The sequence below is a fragment of the Charadrius vociferus genome, unplaced genomic scaffold, assembly GCF_000708025.1.
Source record: "Charadrius vociferus isolate BGI_N301 unplaced genomic scaffold, ASM70802v2 scaffold156, whole genome shotgun sequence".
Classification (NCBI taxonomy): Eukaryota; Metazoa; Chordata; class Aves; order Charadriiformes; family Charadriidae; genus Charadrius; species Charadrius vociferus.
In genome coordinates this window covers 1,195,888-1,217,932 of record NW_009649042.1, presented here as the reverse complement: position 1 = coordinate 1,217,932, position 22,045 = coordinate 1,195,888, and the positions used below count along the sequence as shown (strand labels likewise).

At 36.6% G+C, this 22,045-nt stretch overlaps 1 protein-coding gene across 1 annotated transcript in view; it reads right to left on the bottom strand.

The window, feature by feature from the left end:
- Positions 1 to 22,045, bottom strand: part of SNTG2 (syntrophin, gamma 2) — a 183,847-nt gene that overhangs the window by 79,663 nt on the left and 82,139 nt on the right. The window contains exon 9 of the mRNA XM_009887927.1: positions 8,382 to 8,509. Coding sequence (XP_009886229.1) covers positions 8,382 to 8,509 — 128 coding nt within the window. The remainder of the gene's footprint in view (positions 1 to 8,381; positions 8,510 to 22,045) is intronic.

The following is a 22,045-nucleotide window of genomic DNA, read 5'->3' as shown; positions in this document are numbered from 1 at the left end:
ACGATGTCTGCAGAGCTGATTTGATATGTCAATGGCTTCAATCTCCAACATAACGCACAGGTGTCTCTAGGAATTTTTTGACACACATAAGATGGCTAACAAAATCTGTATTTGGATAATAATTATTGGATTACCAGCCACTGTAATGCCGGTTCAGGTTCAGGCTCAAGCTCTGTAAGGCTTTTGACAAAAGGAGAGTCTATATCTTATGACAATAAATCTCTGTCATGACTACAGAGATCATCAGGGTCATTACGTTTAAATTATATGCAAAAGACTACTTCTTCAAGATGTTCAGCTCTCTACACTAATTAATTATCCAATTCATAGTGTATATGAAATTCAGACTTGTTTGCTGAGGAAAAAAAGATGTCCACGTGCTTGATCTACACTTAGCAATGTGGTGGATTTCTTTGAAATCTAAATACCTTCTGCATTCAGAAGGAAGAGCAATATAGCTTGACCAAATAATTATTATTGATACATAACACAATGCAAATCAGTTTTTTCCCCATAGCACTCCACTGAAAATATGTATTTCTTGAACAGATAGATATTTTGCAAAACAACAGTGAGAAACTAAGTAATGAGCATCACAGACTTCAACATGTTCAGCTTGCTCCTGAATTTTTTTTTTTCTATTTTGGTGTCAAAGCAGGTCTGCTGCAGAAACTCAAGGCTATTTATCCTAAGGCATTTATTGAAGACATCTGGGGGTAGAGTCTTGCTGAGCTAATCCTGGTGGATTAGAATTTAGTATGTTGTCAGCAAGCACAGGAAAAGACAAAATAAGTCTCAACTTCTCCAGAAACAAACAAACAAATAGTAATAATTCTTTGGACTCAGTGGTAATATTGATATGAATAATTCCTTGAGAGTAATAATCTGTTTATCTCTTTGTGGGGGACAGGATTTATTTTGCCTTTTCTTCTGCTTGCTGGCAATATGGCATGGTGTGATCCACCATTCTGTCTTCTAAGGGATGCTATTTACTAGAGCAAAAAAGAGTGAAGAGGTGTCACATCAATTTTCCAGAGCAACACATCATCTTTGGGGGAAAGTAGAAATGGTTCCTGAGTACACGCATGCTGAAAAGAATGCAAGTGCTTCTTTTTTGCCTGTGGACTTAGTTGCAGCACAGATTTTAAAACCAGAAGCTAAATATTGTGAGGCGGAAGACTCAAGAAACAAACTAGCTTACTCTCCTTATGTTGGCTTCACGCTACTGACCAGAATTAACGGGATGCATTTTAGCATGTGAATATATTGGTCTAGAGTGCAAAGAAATCTCCTTAGTTTTCATGTCATGGATTTTTGATACACTTTCAGACTGCAAGTTTATTGCATCCAAAAGTGTGTTTTATTTCTGGCCAAAATATTTTACATCACTTCTCACATAAGGAACAGGTACTAAAGCAGTCCCAGTCTGTAATAATCAATATTCAGTGCTGATCTTTTATTATAACTGTGTGGTATAGCTCCTGCCTAGCTTGTTTTTCCTGTCTATACCTTGATTTTTCTCTGATTTACCAGCTTATTCTAGCCAAGACTAAGTCAGTCTCTCATTGCAGGCAGATCTGCAGAATGCCTGGTCGCTTCTTGGGCATCTTTCTCTTTATATTCTGTAGACTGCATTTACCTGATCCCTTGATATTGATTTCCAGAATGTCTCGCTGCTTGAGCAGAATTGTGACGAACGTACTGGAAACATTTATTTCAATTATGCTTTTAAAGAAAAACACACATAGCAGTTTTCAGCCAGTCTTTAAAAAACTATATAGCACAATTTAAAAAAAAAATCCACTGACTTCACGCCTTATTCTTTTTACATATCACCTGAACAATGTAAGTTTTCCTGTGCCTCATATTCCTAAAGACATAACAAAGTGCTTTCTGAAGTGCTCTGAAGATGAACAAATTCAGAAGAGATTACAGACTGGACTCCCATACAGATGCCAAGCTAGCTTTAGTACTTTGCAACTATAGTCAAAAAATCAATATGTATGGTGGAAATCACTAATCACATCGCCCACAGTGAAATATATCAATTTTATTACGAGGCTATCAGGTCTATATGCCATTGAAAACAAACGTCACTTTCCAACTCTATGCAGAATGGAAAAAAAAAGTTGAAATTCCTTAAGTGCCAAGGGAAACCCCAGTTGCCAAATCCTAAAATACTACAGCTAAAAATACCTTTCGAGAAAAGAGAGAATTTCCAATAGAAAATTTTATGGTTTAATTTGAATAACCAGAATTGTACATAGATTCTAGATGGGGCCTTAGCAACGTTAGTATAATGGTTTTAATGCTTCTTACATCTGGGAAGTGTTTCTCCTGCTATACTCTAAAAGATGTATTTCTCCTTTGTAGGTCTGCAGGATAGCAGTGTTTCAGAGCTATTCTCTGGCTAATTGCCTAATTACTCAGTCCTTGCCTTCCTCTGCTGCCATCTACAAAAAGGTTCACTAGGCTCCCGTGAAAAACTATTTCACATAGTTCTTTTTGCTGTAGTAACAATCCTTAATGTAATTCCCCAGCACTTCGTAATATTGTGTTGCATCTCATTTCCAATAGTTCCATCCATTCATAACATATCGTGCTCCTTTTCTGTACTGATGATGCTGATTCTGTGTCACCAATGATTTTAATTAGCGTACTGTTTTCTGAATCATCAAATAGCCCTTAAGAAACACTGTTAATAGTATCCCTCCAAACCTATATATTTTTTTTTCATCTTACATTTTATCAGATGTTAATCCTTCTGCCACTGTCTCCCAGCCTGTGGCTCCATATGTTTGACTGTGATATCTTTTAGGTACATACTTGTTCTTCTTACTCTCATGTTCAAAATAATCATTGCTGGAAACTGTGAGAAATACTTATTCAGTTTTTGTAACTCGGAGAGATTGTGTTTAACTCCTATACCTTTCTCAATATGTTTTATTCAATTTCTTACTTTCCAAATTATTTATCTAATTAAAGGCATTTTGTTAACTCACTGAAATGTTAAAATGGAAAACAGAATCCTTCAGAAAGATTCTCTTAAGAAACCAGTGAGCCAACTAAAAAGAAAAAAAAACAAACAAAAAATCCCATTCAAAAATAATAACACAATATTCTGTAGTAATTGCAACGGCCACAATACCAAGAAATAGAAAATAACTAATCTAATTAAGTTGTTTTGTAATTGGGATCATAGCTACATGGGCTCACAGCTACTGAATTACTTCCAGTCCACTCATTTCTTCAATTTAATTTCCATCTTCCAAATAAGCAATTTTTTTTTTCAGTCTCTAAACTCATAACGTTCAAGAGGTTATAGGTATTGTACCTTCACTTAAAGCTGCAGTCAATACAGCAAAAAATGACTATATAGTACTTCAAGCATCTGCTGTAAGGACTGAAAAATGCTTATTTACACATTTTTCCAAATAAGGATTTAGACATTGTGGAATAAAAATGAAAGATTATAAATGAATGAACTACTTTCTCCATTTTCTAGACTACTTATCTTCACTTTTCTATCTGAAAAATAAAAACACCCCAAACTATGCCATGAACTACAAATTCCTTTGCGTAAGAACTACCGATCTCATTATTTCTCTGTTAAATTTACATCACATTTAGTGACCAACTCTACCCTCAACAGTCAAAAAATGTTTCCATTACCAGCTAGCAATTAAGGGTATTGACAGGAACAGAGTTCTCACTGTACATATCACCTTAGCTCTTGCAGTGAAAAATGACATTGATGGATGGTGAGGTGTGTAGAATGATAGAAGTAGTGGTGCTATACTATAAAGGCAAGTGAATAAATAAGTTACTGAATTAATAACTAATCAAGAAGACTGATCAGCATGCTGCATAGAAATGTTCAGATAGAGTCTAATCATATCAACAATATGAGATATGCTAATCAAAGGTGATTTCGGTTGTTAATACAATGTCTCTTTTCTATGTTCATACCTTCTGAAGATATCACTGGAAAGACGCTGCATTGAGAGGAGGAAGGACATCTACTACACTTTTTATCTTTCCTTTAAAATATTCTGGGGGATTTTTTTGCTTTTGTTTTGTGATATGGACAAACACACTTAATGGTCCCACTCTGAAGTACTTTCATTCATTCCTCTTCATGCATAAGGAAGGTAAAAATTCTATCCCATTCTCTCTCACTTCTGTTAATATCTTATGGTGCTGACAAAATCTAAAATATATGAAAAATATACTCTTGTGTCATTAAGTCAGTAGTCTTAAGATTTCCTGGGAAAAACAAAATGAAAAGTCAAATGAAATGGAAAGTCAAAGGTAACTCCTTTCTCTTATAATGGAAAAAGAATAGCAATCAAACAGATACAGGTATTCCTGGCCATCCACACAAGAGCTAAAAGTACGCCTTTTTTTGCCAAAGTTACTGGACTACTCAAGTGCAGTACTGAGGAATTTAAACTGCATAGTTTAACCAAAACCAAAGTAATATAGGCTAATCTGATTAGATTAGACTAGATTTGATCTAAACCACATTAAAATTATACTATAAACAAACAGACAAGTCTAGCTATATAATGTTTCTAATTGAAAAACAGTAAAAAATATTTAGAAGGTTGGTGACATGCCAGACACAGTCATATGCTGTATTTTTTAAAATAAAGGCAACAAAAATATGTCCTTCAGCAACATATCAGACTCTGTTCGACCTAACCACAGGCAATCTTTTTCTTGTTCCTAAGGTTATCTGAAAGTCAGAGATTATTTACATCACCAGAAAAAGAATGCTGAAAATATGAAACAAACTTGAATATGACGGAGAAGAAAAGTGAATGAGGTCAGAGCGGCCATCCAGACTGGCTGGCAGCAGCTTACCACATCAGAACAGCAAGAGCAGATGGACTTACAGACACTATAGACAGAATATACAATACTATATATTGAAACAATCAGTCTGTGATTGATTTTAGTAACAAAAGTATGCTAAGTCTGCTGTAGCCAACTGCAAGAATTTCACAGGTGAAAAACCTGGTTTTCTATCAGGGAAAATGGAAAAACGCAGAGTATGCATCACCTATTAGCGGACAGACAGAAGAATAATCATAGAGGCTTCAATATCCTTTCCCAAGCCATATCATATTGCATAGTTATGAGGGAATGTCAAAAGCCAAAGGGATAGAGCTGATTTTGATGGAAAGAATGATACAGACTTCCGAATTTAATTCAGGTAGGAAGTAGGGGAAAAGGTCTTTTATACAGTCCATCTAGCTGAAGAGAAGGCACACAGCTGCGTATGTGAAACTACAGAAAATACTCCCAATAATTCAGCAACAAAGACTTAAAAAGCAATCTGGCTGTTCTGGTGCCAGTGCACCTTCTCAAGACCAACTGAGATAACTGAGAGGATAATATATAAGGAAGAATTGCAACAAAACGAAGTTATGACAAAGAACATGAGGAAGACAAAAAGTTACAAGGATGACACACAGACTCACGGACTCATTTAATACTGAAAAAGCAGGCATGCTGTCTACCAACATACCCAGATAGGTTCCAAGTAAATATTCAAAAAATGAAAAAATTAGCAAATTAGTCATTAGGATCCATGATACATTGAGACAAATTGTCATGGACTCATTCAAATGACTTTGGACTGATGGCAGAAATGTGAAAGAGAGCAGAGATGTGTAGATATAGTTGAAAGGAGGATTGTTATCCAGACTGATGTCACCACTTGTAATTGCTTGTAGGTTTTATTTCACGCAAAGTAGACATGTGATTTTAGAGAGCAATTACTAAAAACAAATGTTGTAATTTGCGCTTATATGAACATGGGTAAATGTAAAAGAAATGATGCAAGTGGGGTAACAGCAAGAATATGTACCTGTACTTCACAGGAGAAGAGAATAGAAGAAGAGCAATCTGGTATCCCTCAGGCAAGAATAAACACCTTTAGTAAGAACACGGGAAACACCTCATCCACAGTTAATCTCAAGGTGGTATTCCTTTAATGCTCATATAGATATTTTTGTTGGTTTACCAAAACAAGCAAGGAGCATTTAGTAGAACTAAAGTATCATGGGAAGGTGACAGGCTCTGTAGAACAATTTTATCTTCCTTTAGAGAGTTTACAACAAAAAGGAAAAAAACCCACCAAACCAGTAATAAAGGAGTGTTGTGTATACTAAATATATATATATATGGGAGCAAGATGCAACACGGAAGAATATGTCTTTCCAAGATTGAAACCAAAAGCACTGAGCTCCTCAATCGTTACAACAAAAATATATCTGTGCTGGGTTGATCCTGGACCAGCAGGTAAGCCTCCACACTGCCAATCATTCCCCCACACCTCTCCAGCGGGACAGCAGAAAGAATAAAAACAGGCAGAAAGCTTGTGGGTTGATATAAAGATAGCTTAATAAGCAAAGGGAAGAGGAAACAAAAACAACAAACCAATCCACAACAAAACAAGTGATGCAAAGGCAACCACTCACCATCTCCCTCAAGCAGAATGATGCCCAGCCAGTCTCCGAGCAATCGTTAGCTCCCCCCAACCACCTCTTCTCCGTTTTTATTGCTGTTACATGGCATGAAATATCCCTTTGGTCAATTCCGGTCAACTGCTCAGGTTGTATTGCCTCCCAATTTCTTGCCCACCCCAGACCTACTGGTTGAGTAGGAGCAGAGCAGGAAAAAGAGAAAGCCTTGATGTTGTGAAAGCACTGCTCAGCAACAAAAAAAGCCACAGCATCATATGGGCTGCTATGAAGAAAATTAACTCAACCTTAGCCAGACCCAGTACACTATCAGAAGGTCTTTTGTGTCAAAGAATTCTCAAAATGCATGTGCTACTGTTTGGGGAAGTGGAATCCCTTGGGATTGCTCTATCTAATGCATAGAGTGCACAGAACAGGAGTGAAACTGCTGCAAACTATCAGGATGATAACTGAACTCAGTTCCACCTTCTTCCACTTATCCTTTAAATTTAAGAACATTGATGATAAGTTGATGATAAGTTGGTCTAAATGTGCACATACAGATTTGTACACTTAATTCACAGGAGAGCTTCTAAGCCTTGAATGGTTGGAGGTCTGTGATAGATTGGGAAGGGCTGGGCCACATGAACTGGTCAGCTGAAGGAGGAAGGAAAAAAGTGGTGGAGGAAGTGATGAGAGACTAAATAAAATGGAAGTAAGAGTTCAGACAAAGACTGTGGAAGAACCTACAACTTTTCTGGATAATTTATTATTATTCACCTGTGATGCTTTAATACAAGGTCTGGGAGAGGAGCTGCCAACTGATTTAGGCGACTAACTGTCTAAGTTAAAAGCAGCATAACTGTCCTACTAGAAAAATAATGTTTTTCAGATGATTTTCAGGAAACAGGTAACAAATATGGAATAGATCAAGAAAGGTATACACATGAATTTCTGGTACCTCCTGGTAGCAGGTGATCTGTATAGCTGATGCTTCAAAAGAGATTCCAATTCCCTCATTAACAAGAATTAGACTAGACTAGACTAGAACAGAACAGAACAGAATATTTTCAGCTGGAAGTAAATAAATATAGGGCAACCCATAAAGAAAATGGAAAATAGCAATAACGAATGAACTCCTGTTCCCATACATATGGAAAACTGTGGACTACTTGGCCACAACTGCTGATAGATTTGAGGCAGTCCTACCACACAGAAGTGTTTGGAGAAAAAAGCTGATGCATGCTGTGATGTGTTAAACCTTTCTGAAGCACATTATTTATTGAAGCTTTATTAAACTTCCTTTTTATTTTCATCTTTCCTGAAGTCCAGGACAATCACCTCTGACATCTTATTGAGCCGCTACTTTATGAACCATTACTTAGCTCTCTGAGATGTAAAAAGATTCTACTATCCACAATACAATATTTTGTACCAAGTAGTTTGCCAAAATATTTTGTTAATATGAAAATATGAAAATGATATGCAGCATAGTCATGATGATTGTGCATTATGTTATAATTTGCAAAGAAAAAGGAGAGTTAATTGATAATATTAGAATTTGAGAATACGGAAGTATTCTATTAGAGATATGGAATGAAATGTAGTACCTTAAAAATTAATTCAAGCAATGCCAAGCTTAACCTCTGTACGAGCTGCTGTGCTAACTGAATTCCCAAGATGCAACAGATTATACAAACATATTTGTAGGAGCCATGTTTATTGTCTGTTTTTACTTTATCTTTGGTAATTGCCATACATGCCATTAATTTCAAGAGAAGATGGACTGCATAGTTTTTAATAAGAAGACTTTCATATCTCCACTCAAAGAATTCTTATATAGCCAACACTCCACAGCAAAATATTAGGTACAGCTAGCTAACCCAGTGCTTCCCCTTTTAGATTACAAACCTTAATTTATCTGTTCCAGCTTTGTACCTCGAGATTCGAGCCATTGACAGAGGAACTGATAAGGTGTCTAGCCAGCGCTTCTCGTATTTTGGTTCATTAGCTATGGGTGAAGAAGGTGATGATGGAGCCTGTACAGAATAAATGAGAATCAGTAAGTGCAGTTTATCAGATAATATAGTGAAAAAAACATGAATATGCATCTCTGGCTATACTTGTCTCAGAAGTGAATAATTATAGCAATAAAACTATTCAAGAAACTCAGGATTTAGTAGAGAAATAAAAAGAACTCGTGTAGAAAGGAATGCTACCTATCTTGATATTATGTTTATAACTTAATTTCAGTATTGCCTTAACATTAAAAATATTTACATTTTTGTTAATATTTATATCTGACAATAATAAGGAAATTGGTTTTAGTCATTAATGTCCTGAACTCTCTCTAAATGCAACATGAAATACAATTTGGGTATAAATTAATTTGGTCTGTGCAACTCTTCTACATGTCTCAAACAATCATCAGAGAAAAAGACACAAAGAATATCCTAATGTAAAGACTACTTTAGAGAACACAGGTTTCTTATTTGGGCATTGTGACTTTTATCCATCATGTTATTTAATAGTAGACTGATGAATTTTGAAATTTCATCTTTGAAGTTTTCCTTCAAACACTTTCACTAGAAAGGGAAGATTGTTGATACTAGCTAAGCAGTAAGGGATGTCCAGATCTCAGAATAGAGAAAATATAAAATTTTACAATCTACTAATTTCATGTAACCACAGCATACAAAAGAAAATAACCCTAAATCAAAGGTGTGCAAATGCAAATTAAGTTAAGGGAATTAGCTTGGATATACAGCTATTGATAAAAGGGTCTACTCAAACGTAACCTAGAGCTTACATACGGACTGTTCAGCCTGCTCATATATGTAGCATCTTATGTATCGCAACTAAATATTGCATGAAGGCACCAAGAATGAAACAAGATAAAAAGAAGACAGTTATGAAATTTTAAAAGTTGCCACAGAACCACTGAACCATTCAGGAAACTGCAGAAAGACATATGTCTTAGTTGACAGACAGCAGCAGAATATGCAGTTGTTCCTAGTGAAATAATATCCAGAGGTTTAGATCATTGTATCAATGACTGAAAGTACAGAACTATGCCCAAATTGTCAAAAAAGACAGTAACTGGTTTTGTTTGCAAATTATTTCAAAATACTGTTTACAGGCAAAAATCAATTAAATTTGAAACAGATTAGAAAATGCTGGAAACTACTGCTCAGTGTACCAACTCAGATTTATGAGCATGATTATGAGCTTAAAAAAATGCTTATTAAATAAACAATAGAACGAGATAGGAGTTTCTCACTGAATGCATAAAAATTATAAATTGAAAATTTAGTGGTACTTATATCTCTGCGCTACCATGACAGCTGAGCATTTCACTCTTTTATAAAGATAGCAATACTATTTACTGAGAGGCAGCTGAGAAGGATTCAGTGTCATAGATATTTAGGTCAAAGTTAGGCATTTGTGCTGTCTCTGAACCAAAATTATTTGTCCCAGGTTGTACAGAGGACTTTCCAGTAGAGAAGGAAGTCAAAAGCTGGTTATTTTTATGTGAGCTGTAAATATGCACTGACTAGTACTTACAAAAGCAAATATACCACAGAATGACCGAACTTCAGCTCTGTGGTGCCCAGGTGTTCAAAAGCCATAAAACTGACTCAAAATAAAGAGCATTCTGGGAATTGTTCTATTTCTATTTCTTCTCCTTGCTTATAAGGATTTAGGGTTAATTTCCCCCCCCGCCCCACCCCCCCCCAAGTTCTTCCTTACAGTCATCAAGGGCTGATCTTTCTATTTACTGCTTTAAGTAAATCAAAATAGTGAGTTTCACATTCTACCAGGGGGACTGAGAGTTAGTGATTGAGGCACACTTTTCTAGTAAATGAAAAATTTGTAATGAAATTGCCAGAGTTGACAACACTAAAGAATCTTTTAGACTGCAATCTCTTTGGGGAAAGGAATTTCATTTAGAGTATTTGCAATCCCTAGAACAATCCAGTTTTCATTTGATTGAGATCTCCTGGTGTTGTTGCAGTATGCATATTTCACAATCAAGTCTGTAGACTAACTCGCTTTCATAGAAATATCCCCAAAAGGCTAAGGTGTCTCCAAAGCTTAGTACAAATGTAATAATATCATAGTGAAGAAGCTGATGCATATTTTAGAATTCTGTAAAAATTAAAATAATTGGCAGAATCACATGCAATCTGTAGTTGAAAATGATCAACATAATCTAACGTGCCTGTCCAGAAACTGAAATGACTAAGAATAAAGCTCAAGGTAGCTTATTACATGCAAACATAAATGCTTGAATATGATCACTGAATTTAAATGCAAGAATCAGAAAATAAAGCAACATAAAAATTCCTGAAGCACCTTCACCTGTTGTTTCCATCAACTCTCAAGACACAGAAAATGTCTAGAGAATTTAAACATAAACCCCAGTCTTTTTCTTGTAAACTATTAGCTGTACTTCTTTTAGCAGGCTGTTCAAGAATATTCTCTAACACTCTATGGAATTAAAGAGCATTTGTCAGAAAAAAAATTTCATGGGTGGGTCACTCTTGCAATTTAATGTTTCCATTTGGCCCCTTACACTTCAATCAAATGCTTTAGTAGGATACCAGGGCAAAGAAAAAAAAAATCTCAATGTAAGTGAAGATCAGAATTTTAGAAAATCTACATCACAGCTATTCATTCGATTCATGAATTGAAGGGGAAAAAATGGCCAAAACCACCTGGTCAAAATCTATTAACCTCAAAGTTATGATAATACATTAGAGAAATATTCTTGCCAAAATGCTAAACTGTTACAAGTGATGTAAACTCCTACAGAAAATGTGGCTTCTCCAGACAATTTCAAAGTTGCAGTATTTGAAAAACACACTAGAAAGAGTAATTATGCCCCACCGAGTTCTGGACCTGTACAAACCCTACTGCATGATCTGAACATTAATGACCAAGAACAGGGAAAGGATATGAAGGAGTCAAACTGGTCCAAGTTTCAAATGCCTGTTTCTTACTAAGCCATATTTTACAAACCAGTTTACAGTAGAGCAGAAAGTTGGACTGACCCCTCTTTATCTTCTTAAGGACAAAAGAGGGCGTAAGACCATTGCACAGAAACAAAACACTGTCATAGGACCAGTAGTTTGTTTTGTTCAGTTTGCCCTATAATTTATTAACACTTCAATCTGAGACAGATCCTTTGATGTATCCCCTTCTAAACACATGGCTAAAAATAACAAACAGAGGAAGAAGCAAGTCAATACAACTTTTGCAAATAGAGGTCACACCTCACAAGTCTTTTAGAGTTGACCAAAACTGTTAATTAATATGAGAGAAACAATTGTGAAGGCGTACTTGGGTTTCCAAAAACCTTTTGTCCCTCACAAAAGGTTCTTAACTAATTTGCTCTGAAATAAGGCAAAATGCTCACACAAATTAATAATTAGCTAAAATCAATCAAAACACATCAGTTAAGAACCAGTTTTCACTGTGGAGGGGCACTATCAGTGGACTCCCACAGCTACATATACCATTCAGCATATTGATTAATGATCTGGACAAGATGGTGAACAACAGACTGACAAAGTTTACTACGGACAAGAAGTAACAATGGTAAAAAGAAAACCAAACTGGAAACAGCTGCAGAAGCAGCTCATGGTACTGAATGACTGAGAGATAAAAGAACTGCTAAAAATATAGTAGATAAATGTATAGTAATGCACATGAGGAAAGACAGTATTAACTTTCCCCATACTGTAACGGGATATGAACAGGCGATTAACACTCAAAACTAAGATCTTGCTGTTGTGGGAAAAGCAAATGTTGAAAGGTATGGAATGGTTTCCATGCAAATAATGATTAAGTAAACCAAAGATTCATTAGACTGGAAAAGAAGCAGCTGAGGGAATTGTATGATAAAGGTATGTAAAAACATAAATAACAGAGAAGGATTAGGAAACAGCGATTCACTTGTCCTTTTCATATAAGAAGCAAGGTTAGAGGTAAAATACAGTAGGATAAAAACAAAGACAAACTGTATTTGTATAACAAACTCTGGCTCAGGAAGCCCCTATGCCAGAAATTATAGGAGATGCAGGAAATACACTCTAAATAATTCTACATATTTCCTTTGTTCTTGTATTCTCTTGAGGGTCTCTGCTGGGGACAAGCTATTTGGCTAGATGGTCCTTTGGTGTGACCCAGTGAACCGAACTGGCTGACCTTCAAGCCTTCTGTCTACGAAACAGCTGCTGCTGCTCGTGTTGAAAACTCTCCACACTGCTCCTCCAAAGCATATAAAAATTTGTCTCTTTAGAGATCATCTCTGCAATCACAGCTTTTATCCTCTGGTTCATTTCATACCTTTGGCTTTCCGCTGAGACCGCCAACAATGCTGCCAATTAATGCCAATTTGTTTGTAACACCTGTCCATTAAGAAACGGATTGAACACAAAAATATCATTTTTGACAGAACACTGAACAAGAATCAGGTTGCAATGACACATAATCACTACCCACCTGGGACAGCTGTGTACTGGTGACCTGGAGGAAGGTCTGATTCTGTATCCCATTAGCAATCATTGACCTATGAAGGACAGTGTAGGCAAGTGCTTTGTTGCTTTTTTAAACAACTATATAACAGCTCATTATGGGGCAACCAAGAAGTCTTCCCACAAGTAGAATGAGTCCAAAAAAATCTCCCATTAAGTGAGAGACCTAATCAGACATGTCTCTATAATTAAGTTTCCACTAAGAACACAGGAAGGAAGGCAAAAGATCACAGCTGGCTGAGATGACTGTAAACTTTTAATCTTTGTGTGACATACGACTTCAGAGCTTGGGAAACTCAGTTTTTTTACCTTACTTTTTTTTTAAACTGTCTCTGATTCCAAATCTCTGCAAGAAAAATGTCATATCCTCAGAAAGACGTATTTCTGAATTCTACCTAGTAATTAATTGCAGTTTCTGCTAGGGCCACGCCTTCAAAGCAGTCACAGTGATATTTTAGGTTGACATATCGCTCTTTTGATAAACATGGGCTTCAGGCAGGTTGAAGCTGGGTTAACTCATTCACTTTTGGAGTCACAAATACTGAGGGTTATATTACTCAGTATGCTTAAGCCTGCTTTTAAATATACTTTTCATCTCATACTACTAATACTCTCTGGTTTGCAGAAAGGCAAGTCCTGCGAAGTCTTCACAGTGTATGTAGAGGAAGGACTATATCTGGAGCAGTAATGTATCTCTTGCAAACATTGTCATATCACAATTAAGAAAAGAGGCAACAATAACTGGTACAGTTTATTCTTAGGAGACTAAACTAACAAGTGTCAATGATTTCTTCCCTTGAAAGAAGCTATTTTTTTTCTTTGCTACCACAGTGCCTGGCTGTTGCCACCAGCACTAAGAAATGAAGGACAGGAGAACTTCTGAGCTTTCTACTGTAAATGTAACCAGTGCAAATGATTTCACAAAGAACTTATTTGTGTTTTATAAGAGTGTGACTTTCTATCAAAACTGTTTAATTTTTGCAGTTAGTTGCTAAATTACATGTTTGAGGGTTTCAAAAGACTGGCAAGATATAGACTTGTAAACTTAAGTATCAATAAATTTATTTTAATTTATCTGAGTTAATAAATTTAATTAATTGTTATTTTGATGCAGATTGAAATGCAAAACAATCTAAAAGGAAACAAAAGGTTAGCAAATGTGATGGCCACATACAAGAAGGGCCAGAAGGAGGAACTATAGGCCTGTTAGTCTGACCTCGGTGCTGGGGAAGATTATGGAGCAGATCATCCTGCGTGCCATTACGTGGCACATGCAGGACAACCAGGTGATCAGACCCAGTCAGCGTGGGTTCATGAAAGGCAGGTCCTGCTTGACTAACCTGATACCCTTCTATGACAAGGATACTGTCATAGACAGAGCCTATGACATGCTTAGCAAATGAGAGAAAGGCTGTGGATGTTGTTTACCTGGACTTCAGTATGAAGTCTTTGACACCGTTTCCCACAGCTTTCCCCTAGAGAAACTGGCTGCTCATGGCTTGGACGGGCATACTCTTTGCTGGGTAAAAAACTGGCTGGATGGCCATGTCCAAAGCATTATGGTGAATGGCGTTAAATACCATTGGTGGCTGGTCACAAGTGGTGTCTCCCCAGGCTCAGTATTGGGGCCAGTTCTGCTTAATATCTTTATCAACAACCTGGACAAGGGGATCGAGTGCACCCTCAGTAAGTTTCCAGATGACAACAAGTTAGGTGGATGTGTTGATCTGCTTGAGGGTAGGAAGGCTCTACAGACAGATCTGGACAGGCTGGACCGATGGGCTGAGGCCAATGGTATGAGGTTCAACAAGGCCAAGTGCCGGGTCCTCCACTTGGGTCACAACAACCCCATGCAGCACTACAGGCTTGGGGTGGAGTGGCTCCAAAACTGCCCAGCAGAAAAGGACCTGGGTGTGTTGGTCAACAAACGGCTGAATATGAGCCGGCAGTGTGCCCAAGTTGCCAAGAAGACCAACAGCATCCTGGCCTGTATCAGGCATAGTGTGGCCAGCAGGGCCAGGGAAGTGATTGTCCCCCTGTACTCAGCACTGGTGAGGCTGCACCTTGAATATTGTGTTCAGTTTTGGGCCCCTCACTACAAGAAAGACATTGAGGTGTTGGAGCATGTCCAGAGAAGGGCAACGAAGCTGGTGAGTAGTCTGGAGCACGTCTTATGAGGAGTGGCTGACAGAACTGGCGTTGTTTAGCCTGGAGAAAAGCAGGCTGAGGCGAGACTTTATCGCTCAAGCGATAGGATGAGAGGAAAGGGCCTCAAGTTGCACCAGGGGAGGTTTAGATTGGATATTAGGAAAAATTTCTTCACCAAAAAGGCTGTCAAGCACTGGAACAGGCTGCCCAGGGAAGTGGTTGAGTCACCATCCCTGGAGGTATTTAAAAGATAGGTAGATGTCAGTGGTGGCTTTGGTAGTGTTAGAGTAACAGTTGGATTCGATGATCTTAAGGGTGTTTAAATGATTCTATGAATTTATGATTCTTTGAAATAAGAATCAAAGTGTACCATTAAAGTCTTAAGCCTGTTCTGTGAACTGGTTTTTCTACCAAGCACATGTATGTGTAAGAGGCATGACTAATTCTAGATTACTGTGTTTGTTGATACTGGCTCAAAAAGAGATTTTTGCTATTTCTGATTTGGTGAGCATTGCTGATAATTTCGAAGAACAATATAAAATATTTCTGTGTAAAATAAGTATACAAAAATGCTAGCAACATTAATACATTTGATATTTATATATTGAAATATTTTCCTTGTAAAAACAACTCTGAGGTTGGTATCATAGAATCATAGAATTATAGAATATCTCAAGTTGGCAGGGACCCATAAGGATCATAGAGTCTAACTCCTTGCTCCTCACAGGAGTACCTAAAACGAAATCATATGACTATAAGCATTGTCCAGACGGTCCTTGAACTCTTGAAACGTTAAAAAATGGCTTGGCATAGCTTCATTTCCTTAAGCTATAACTGAAAACATTGGCCAATAAGTTTTAATGGATTTTGGTAAAAACTTTTAGATCAGTAAATGCTAACTTTCTTGTACCTTTTTAGTGCAAATTGGAGTGCATCTTGTCAAAAGTCTGTTAGGAAAATTACTACAGCATACTCAAAAGAAAGCCCTCAGTATAACAAGCTTTTCAAAGTAGGCAGATTTGTCTTACAGTTACTCTGAAGGAAGAGAATTAGACGTATAATTTCTTGCATCAGCACCGGCAACCATTCAACCCACAGTGAATTGGATGAGCTCTTGTATAGTTTTCAATCAGGTCTGTGACTGAAATATATCTATATATTGTATATACATATATTATATATATTTATAGATATAGGTAGGATTAGTTTTCAGTGGATCAGTGAACTGATCTAACCAATGTATGGCTGAGCATTTGCTAATATTTATTCCAGGGATAGACAGGAAACAGGCTGTAGATTGGTTGGAGAGGAAAACAAGACCGCTCCACTTAGCAGTAAAAGTCTTACATTAGCTTACTTTAATCACTGAACAACACAATTAACATCTGTTCAGCTGGGAGTATAGACATGAGTGAAACTCTTGTGATGCCCAGTTGAAGAAACACATTATTGAGATATCTACTGTAAATAGGAGTCAATTAGAGCATTCGACTTGTCTCAGAATTCAGAGGGATTTAATGACGATATCAAAATACCTGTATATTCCTTTGATGCAGCATCAATTCAGAAGAGGGTCTGGGTTTATTTATTTTTAATGGAATTCTTAGATGCAGGTGCACAATGCTGTGACAGCTTTAAGAAGACAGTAATTATCTGGTAAAGTATGCATCACCAAATCATTTAATAGATAAAGGCTTCTATACAGGAAACAAGCTCTTCCAGATGAAGTAACAATTTGGACAAGTTATTTGATGTCTTTAAAATTCAGTGAAAGCAGCAACTTTTAATTATACCACTCTATTCTACATTATTTTAATTAACAGACGTTGTTTAATTAAATGGGAGGAAGGTGAAACAGCATGTGAAACAAGCATACTATCCCTCCCTTTTTATCACAGAAATGAAACACTGTTTTTAATTCTAATGCTGCATCACATTCACGCTTTTGAAATGTAATGACTGCTCTTGAGGACATTTAATGCTTTTTAATTAATGGATGATTTTGCAGACACTGAGCACCTATATGTAGTGTTTACAGGGAGTGTCTGTATAGCAGTACGTGTTAGGGACTTAACACTGCCCTGTTCACGGCAGTAGCTATGCATTTAAATCAATGGGATTACTATTTTACCAGTGAGGAACCAATGACAAACCTTTCATTTATATAAGTTTCTCTAGAAGTGATTTACAATGGAAATATTAATGAATATTTCATTACAGCTGTGCTGCTAGGTGCTATTACATTATTGTTTTTTTAATGAACCAATAAGGTACAAGCCTGACTAAGATATTTTTAGACATTACATATGGACTACTTCACAGAATCTTGCACCTTTTTCTTTAATTTGTTTCCCTCGGGCTAGTATGTAATTGGTTCCTGAGTAACCTCAACAACCTTGTCTGGAACACCTCTCCAGATATATTCTTCCTTTGGGGGTAGGGGACAGGGGCCAGAGTAGTTTATATTAAATCTCAGCACAAAAAGCAGGAAGTAATTATGACTCTTCTCAAACAATAACAGCAGTCAGAAATCAAAACCCAACATTAAAGGTGTATAAGGAAAAGTCTGGAACAAAATATAATGTTGAGATGATTATGGTGTGACGCTATAAATGGAAGTGTACTCAAACTTCAGCTGTTACAGACAACTTTTAGCAGCCTTTCATATCCGCAAATGGGGTGTGCTGTCCTTGCTTAGAAAAATTAGCTCAAGGTTAGGGAAATTCTTTGAACTCTACACAGTCTGCACATCCCCCAGGATAAATCTGAGGTTTGACTCTTGCTTGCATCACTAACTAGGAGCTCAGGAAGTGTCAATTTGTTGCAGGACCTTGTAGAATGACACTGGATGCAACTTTGTGGGAGAACTCGTTGCCTCAATTTTATTATTATTTTTCACTATAAACCGTTTATAGCATGTACCTGAGCTGCTGGAGTTCACCTATGATAACATCAAATCTAGAAACAGGTCATCACTATATGCCTCTCTTCCATGCTGGTGATCATTAGCAGTGCCTGGTATTCAGAACAGTAATCGCACACTAACTTGGGGCAAGAGTAGATGGATCTTTCTAGTTAAAAAAAAAAAAAAGGAAGAAAAAGAAAAAGCTTGCTTTCATTTCTTCTAACACTTCAGCTTCCTCATTTAGTCTTCAATCTCATGAATGCCACCACATATATTTCTCTCTAACCAAGGACTTCTGATACTCCCTGCTAATACACATGAAAAATGGCCGCTCTTTCTGTTCACCGTGTTGGCAACAGGTCAGAAATGGTCATAATTTACCCATACAACAGAATTTCAAATTTCAAACTTCTGTTTATAATCTAGTCCTGACCCGAGGTGGTCCATTTTGCACCTGTGTCATAGGCAGGAGAACAGATAATAAGAGAAAAAAAGAGAGATTATTTTGTCCATGAATTGAATGTAAATTTAATTCCTCCACAGCTCTCATTCTGCACTCCTGAATATCATGGGCCATATGGAAGGGCATAATTCACTAATAAATAACACCACTCCCCAAACCTCCTTTGTCTATCTGTGCAAATGAAAGGTGCTCAATGCACTTGGTGCAACCTACAGAGCAATAGAACTCTCCCTAAAACAGATTCCTGGTGACTAGTCAGATGAATTGCTCCCTACGATCCATCAAGCAAGCAAAGGGATTAAAAATATTTTAATCACAAATGTAATTAAAAAAAAAAAGTAAATGCATAAGGATACAGAAAATGACCCAATTTCTATCAGAAATTATAAAAAAAATATAAATTTGGCTTTATATCCAAAGCCATTTTCTTTTTGCTGCTGCTGCAAAATAAAATGAACAAATTCATAAGAACCATAAGAAACAACGCATTCACATGAAAGGGCCCTGTATGGGAAAAATATGTATAATTAAAAAGTGAAACCAGATACCTAAAAAATGCAAGAAACTGTTTTCTACTTGGCATATTAGTTCCATTGTGATCCTGCTGTACTTTTTTCTGAAAGATAAATAACAAATCCAGACTCTTTTACCTGAACTTTCTTGGTCTTCAACTTCTTTTCAAGTGGCAACAGGTTTGGATTTAGGCCAGCCCCCACTTAAAAAATTGAAGCTGCCTCCTTTGACAGTCTGTGAGTATCAGATTAATTTTCAGTGTTTTAAGTGAGTACTTTTAAAACGAGTATTAGATGTCATAAAGCAGCAAATATTGTTCAGTGTTTGTTTATTTAGCAGCTAGTAAGACTTTCTTTGTACTTTCAATGCTATGTTTCCTTACACCAGCTTTTGTTAATGCTCTAATTTAAAAACAATAATTCCTAAAACCGTATTTGACTTAAACTTCACTGGGAAATTATACAAGTGTTTAATTGTTGTGCAGAAGAAAGGACCAACCTGATCAATCAGATGTTAAATACTGGAAGAAATAAGTCTGCTGAAAGGATTAGCAGTGACAGTGGGGATCAATACAACTAAAAGATAAGACTTTTAAAGATACCTTTTATTCACTTCACTTCACTAATGTCATAGTGAAAGTCCCAAACAACTCTCATCACAATTAGAAAAACACAGCACTTTTGAAGAGCTAAATCTAAATTAAACAATTTCAATACTCAAAACCATTTCCTTAACAATTCTATAGTAGTGGAGTAGGAAGGTGTTATTTAATAGGTTTTTTCCAGTTTCTATGGCTATGATTTCTGTGAGGTGTAATCATAAACAGAAAATTTGGATTATTTTCCCTGTAGGTGGAAAGGAGACAGTCACTTTATATTTTATTAATTGAGAAAAAGAAGCACTTATTTGCAGTGTGTTTATCTTGTTTCATAAAGGTCCTCAGCAGAATAGCAGTTCAAAATATTTAAGTGTAGCCAGCTGTGTTCATCTATTTTAACTTTCTCTTCGACAAATAAATGGAAGACATGGTGATGATTACTTTCATGACAGTAACCAGCGCTGTACCTCTAACCGAGCTATTTTTTGTATTTATTACATTAATTGTATTTTATGCACGTACATTACCAGACGATACACTGTGAATTGGAAGTCAATTTAAAGTTACATTCCTTTCACATTCAGTGAGAAAATCATGGATTTTCAGATCAAGAGTTGGCAGAGTCTATTGGCATCGCATGCTAAACCGTTCTAATAGAAAAGGTATCGATCTGAAATCCTGAAAATTTTCTTCTTTAACGTAAGCTACAGGATGACAAAAATGAAGAATAAAATAAAGCTTCAGAATGATCAATAGCGTGTTTCTACTGACTTGGAGGATGCTACAGGTACATTCAAAAAATAAGGCTATTGAATCTTTCAGATGTAAGGCACCAATTCAATCTCACTTCAATGGTCTGGTCACACACTCCACTAATGTATCCATCAGAATAGCTTTTACTCTCAGCAAGAGGGTGTTCACGCTCCTTTCGTGGATCCTCTTCCCCTTTTGCCTTTGCAAGTTTGGGATTGAACCATATCATTCTCTTACTCTGGAACCAGGACTACCATTGACATTAAAGGTTCAGCATTCTACTGATCCCACCAAGAGTTGAGCATCTGCATTTTTTCTTTTTTAATAACTGTACTTGATGATGAAGTAGGCAATGTCTTTTATAAAGCAAAACTTTCTAATTTAACAGATGAAAAAAAACAACCAAGAAAAAAATATTTTAAAGCAATTTAGAAAATTTTAAGGGCCTGTTTAGTTTCATTTAACCAACTAAACTAAACATACACTATCAAAATTAAATTAGAGTTCTTAAATTACATGAACACACAGAAAATCATGATTTACTCTAGTCTCACTTCACATATTAGAACATCACTTTTAGAAAATTCAGGGAAGCTGGATTTTCAAAGAAATGAAAACCTACTACGTTCTCCCTTTGCAAAGTAACTCACATATTATTCAATGGTGTCTTAAATGGGAATTTGTTTTATTTTCGGTCTATTTTTTTTAACCCCCGATTTCTCCAGAGAGCTGGCCTGGACATCTAGGATATCTGGACATCTAGAAGAATATAATTCAGAATTCTTCATTGTTTTGTAGTTAGAATCCTTCAGGTAAACAACGTGTAATCACTAGCCTAAAGACCACCTCCTCTGAACATTTTATGTTCCCCTCTGAAACTTGACATTGTGTTTAATAAACCACTTATAAGATACAGATGAATGTATCTGCCACTACCAATCTCTATAGGATTCGTCGCAGTGCCCAAGCACAAAATAATTAGGTGTGAAGAGAGCACTTCAGCTCATTTCTCTGTGTTCCAGAGAACCCTGTTGAAGTGCTATACTGCAAACTGCTCTGATGTTATAGGGAGGATGTTTATAAATCCTGAAGATGATATCACGTCACATATAACAGATGCTTCACAGCAGAGGTGATAAAGATCTATCTAACAGAGGCAAGCTAGCACCAGAATTGAAAATGGTATAATCATATTAGGCAGAAGCAGCTTGATGTTAACATGGCTAAACTACTGTCTACATGATACAAGCCAGTATCACCACAACATATTCTATTGTGCCATGTGAATTTTACAGCCTGAACACAGCATTAGCTCAAATGTCTCTATATTATTGTTTTTCAGAACAGACATGCTGAATGACATCTTGGTAAAACAGGCACAACAGTAATTCCTTACCTCTCATTCCTATCCTTTCCTTTACCTTGTGCGTTTTCTGGACCAGAATTCCACTCATAAATATACGGGCATTGTCTAACATGGCATGGATCTGACTGTGGTGAGGAAGGTACATAGAACTGCAATACAAACTTACAAGATGCGATACTCAAAGTGAGTCAGATCTCCACTACCAATGACAGTAAAAAGGGACATAAATATCCTTAGGCTTAATGGGCAATACCGTTATAGGAAATGTTGGTTCTATTCTTCCTTTACTG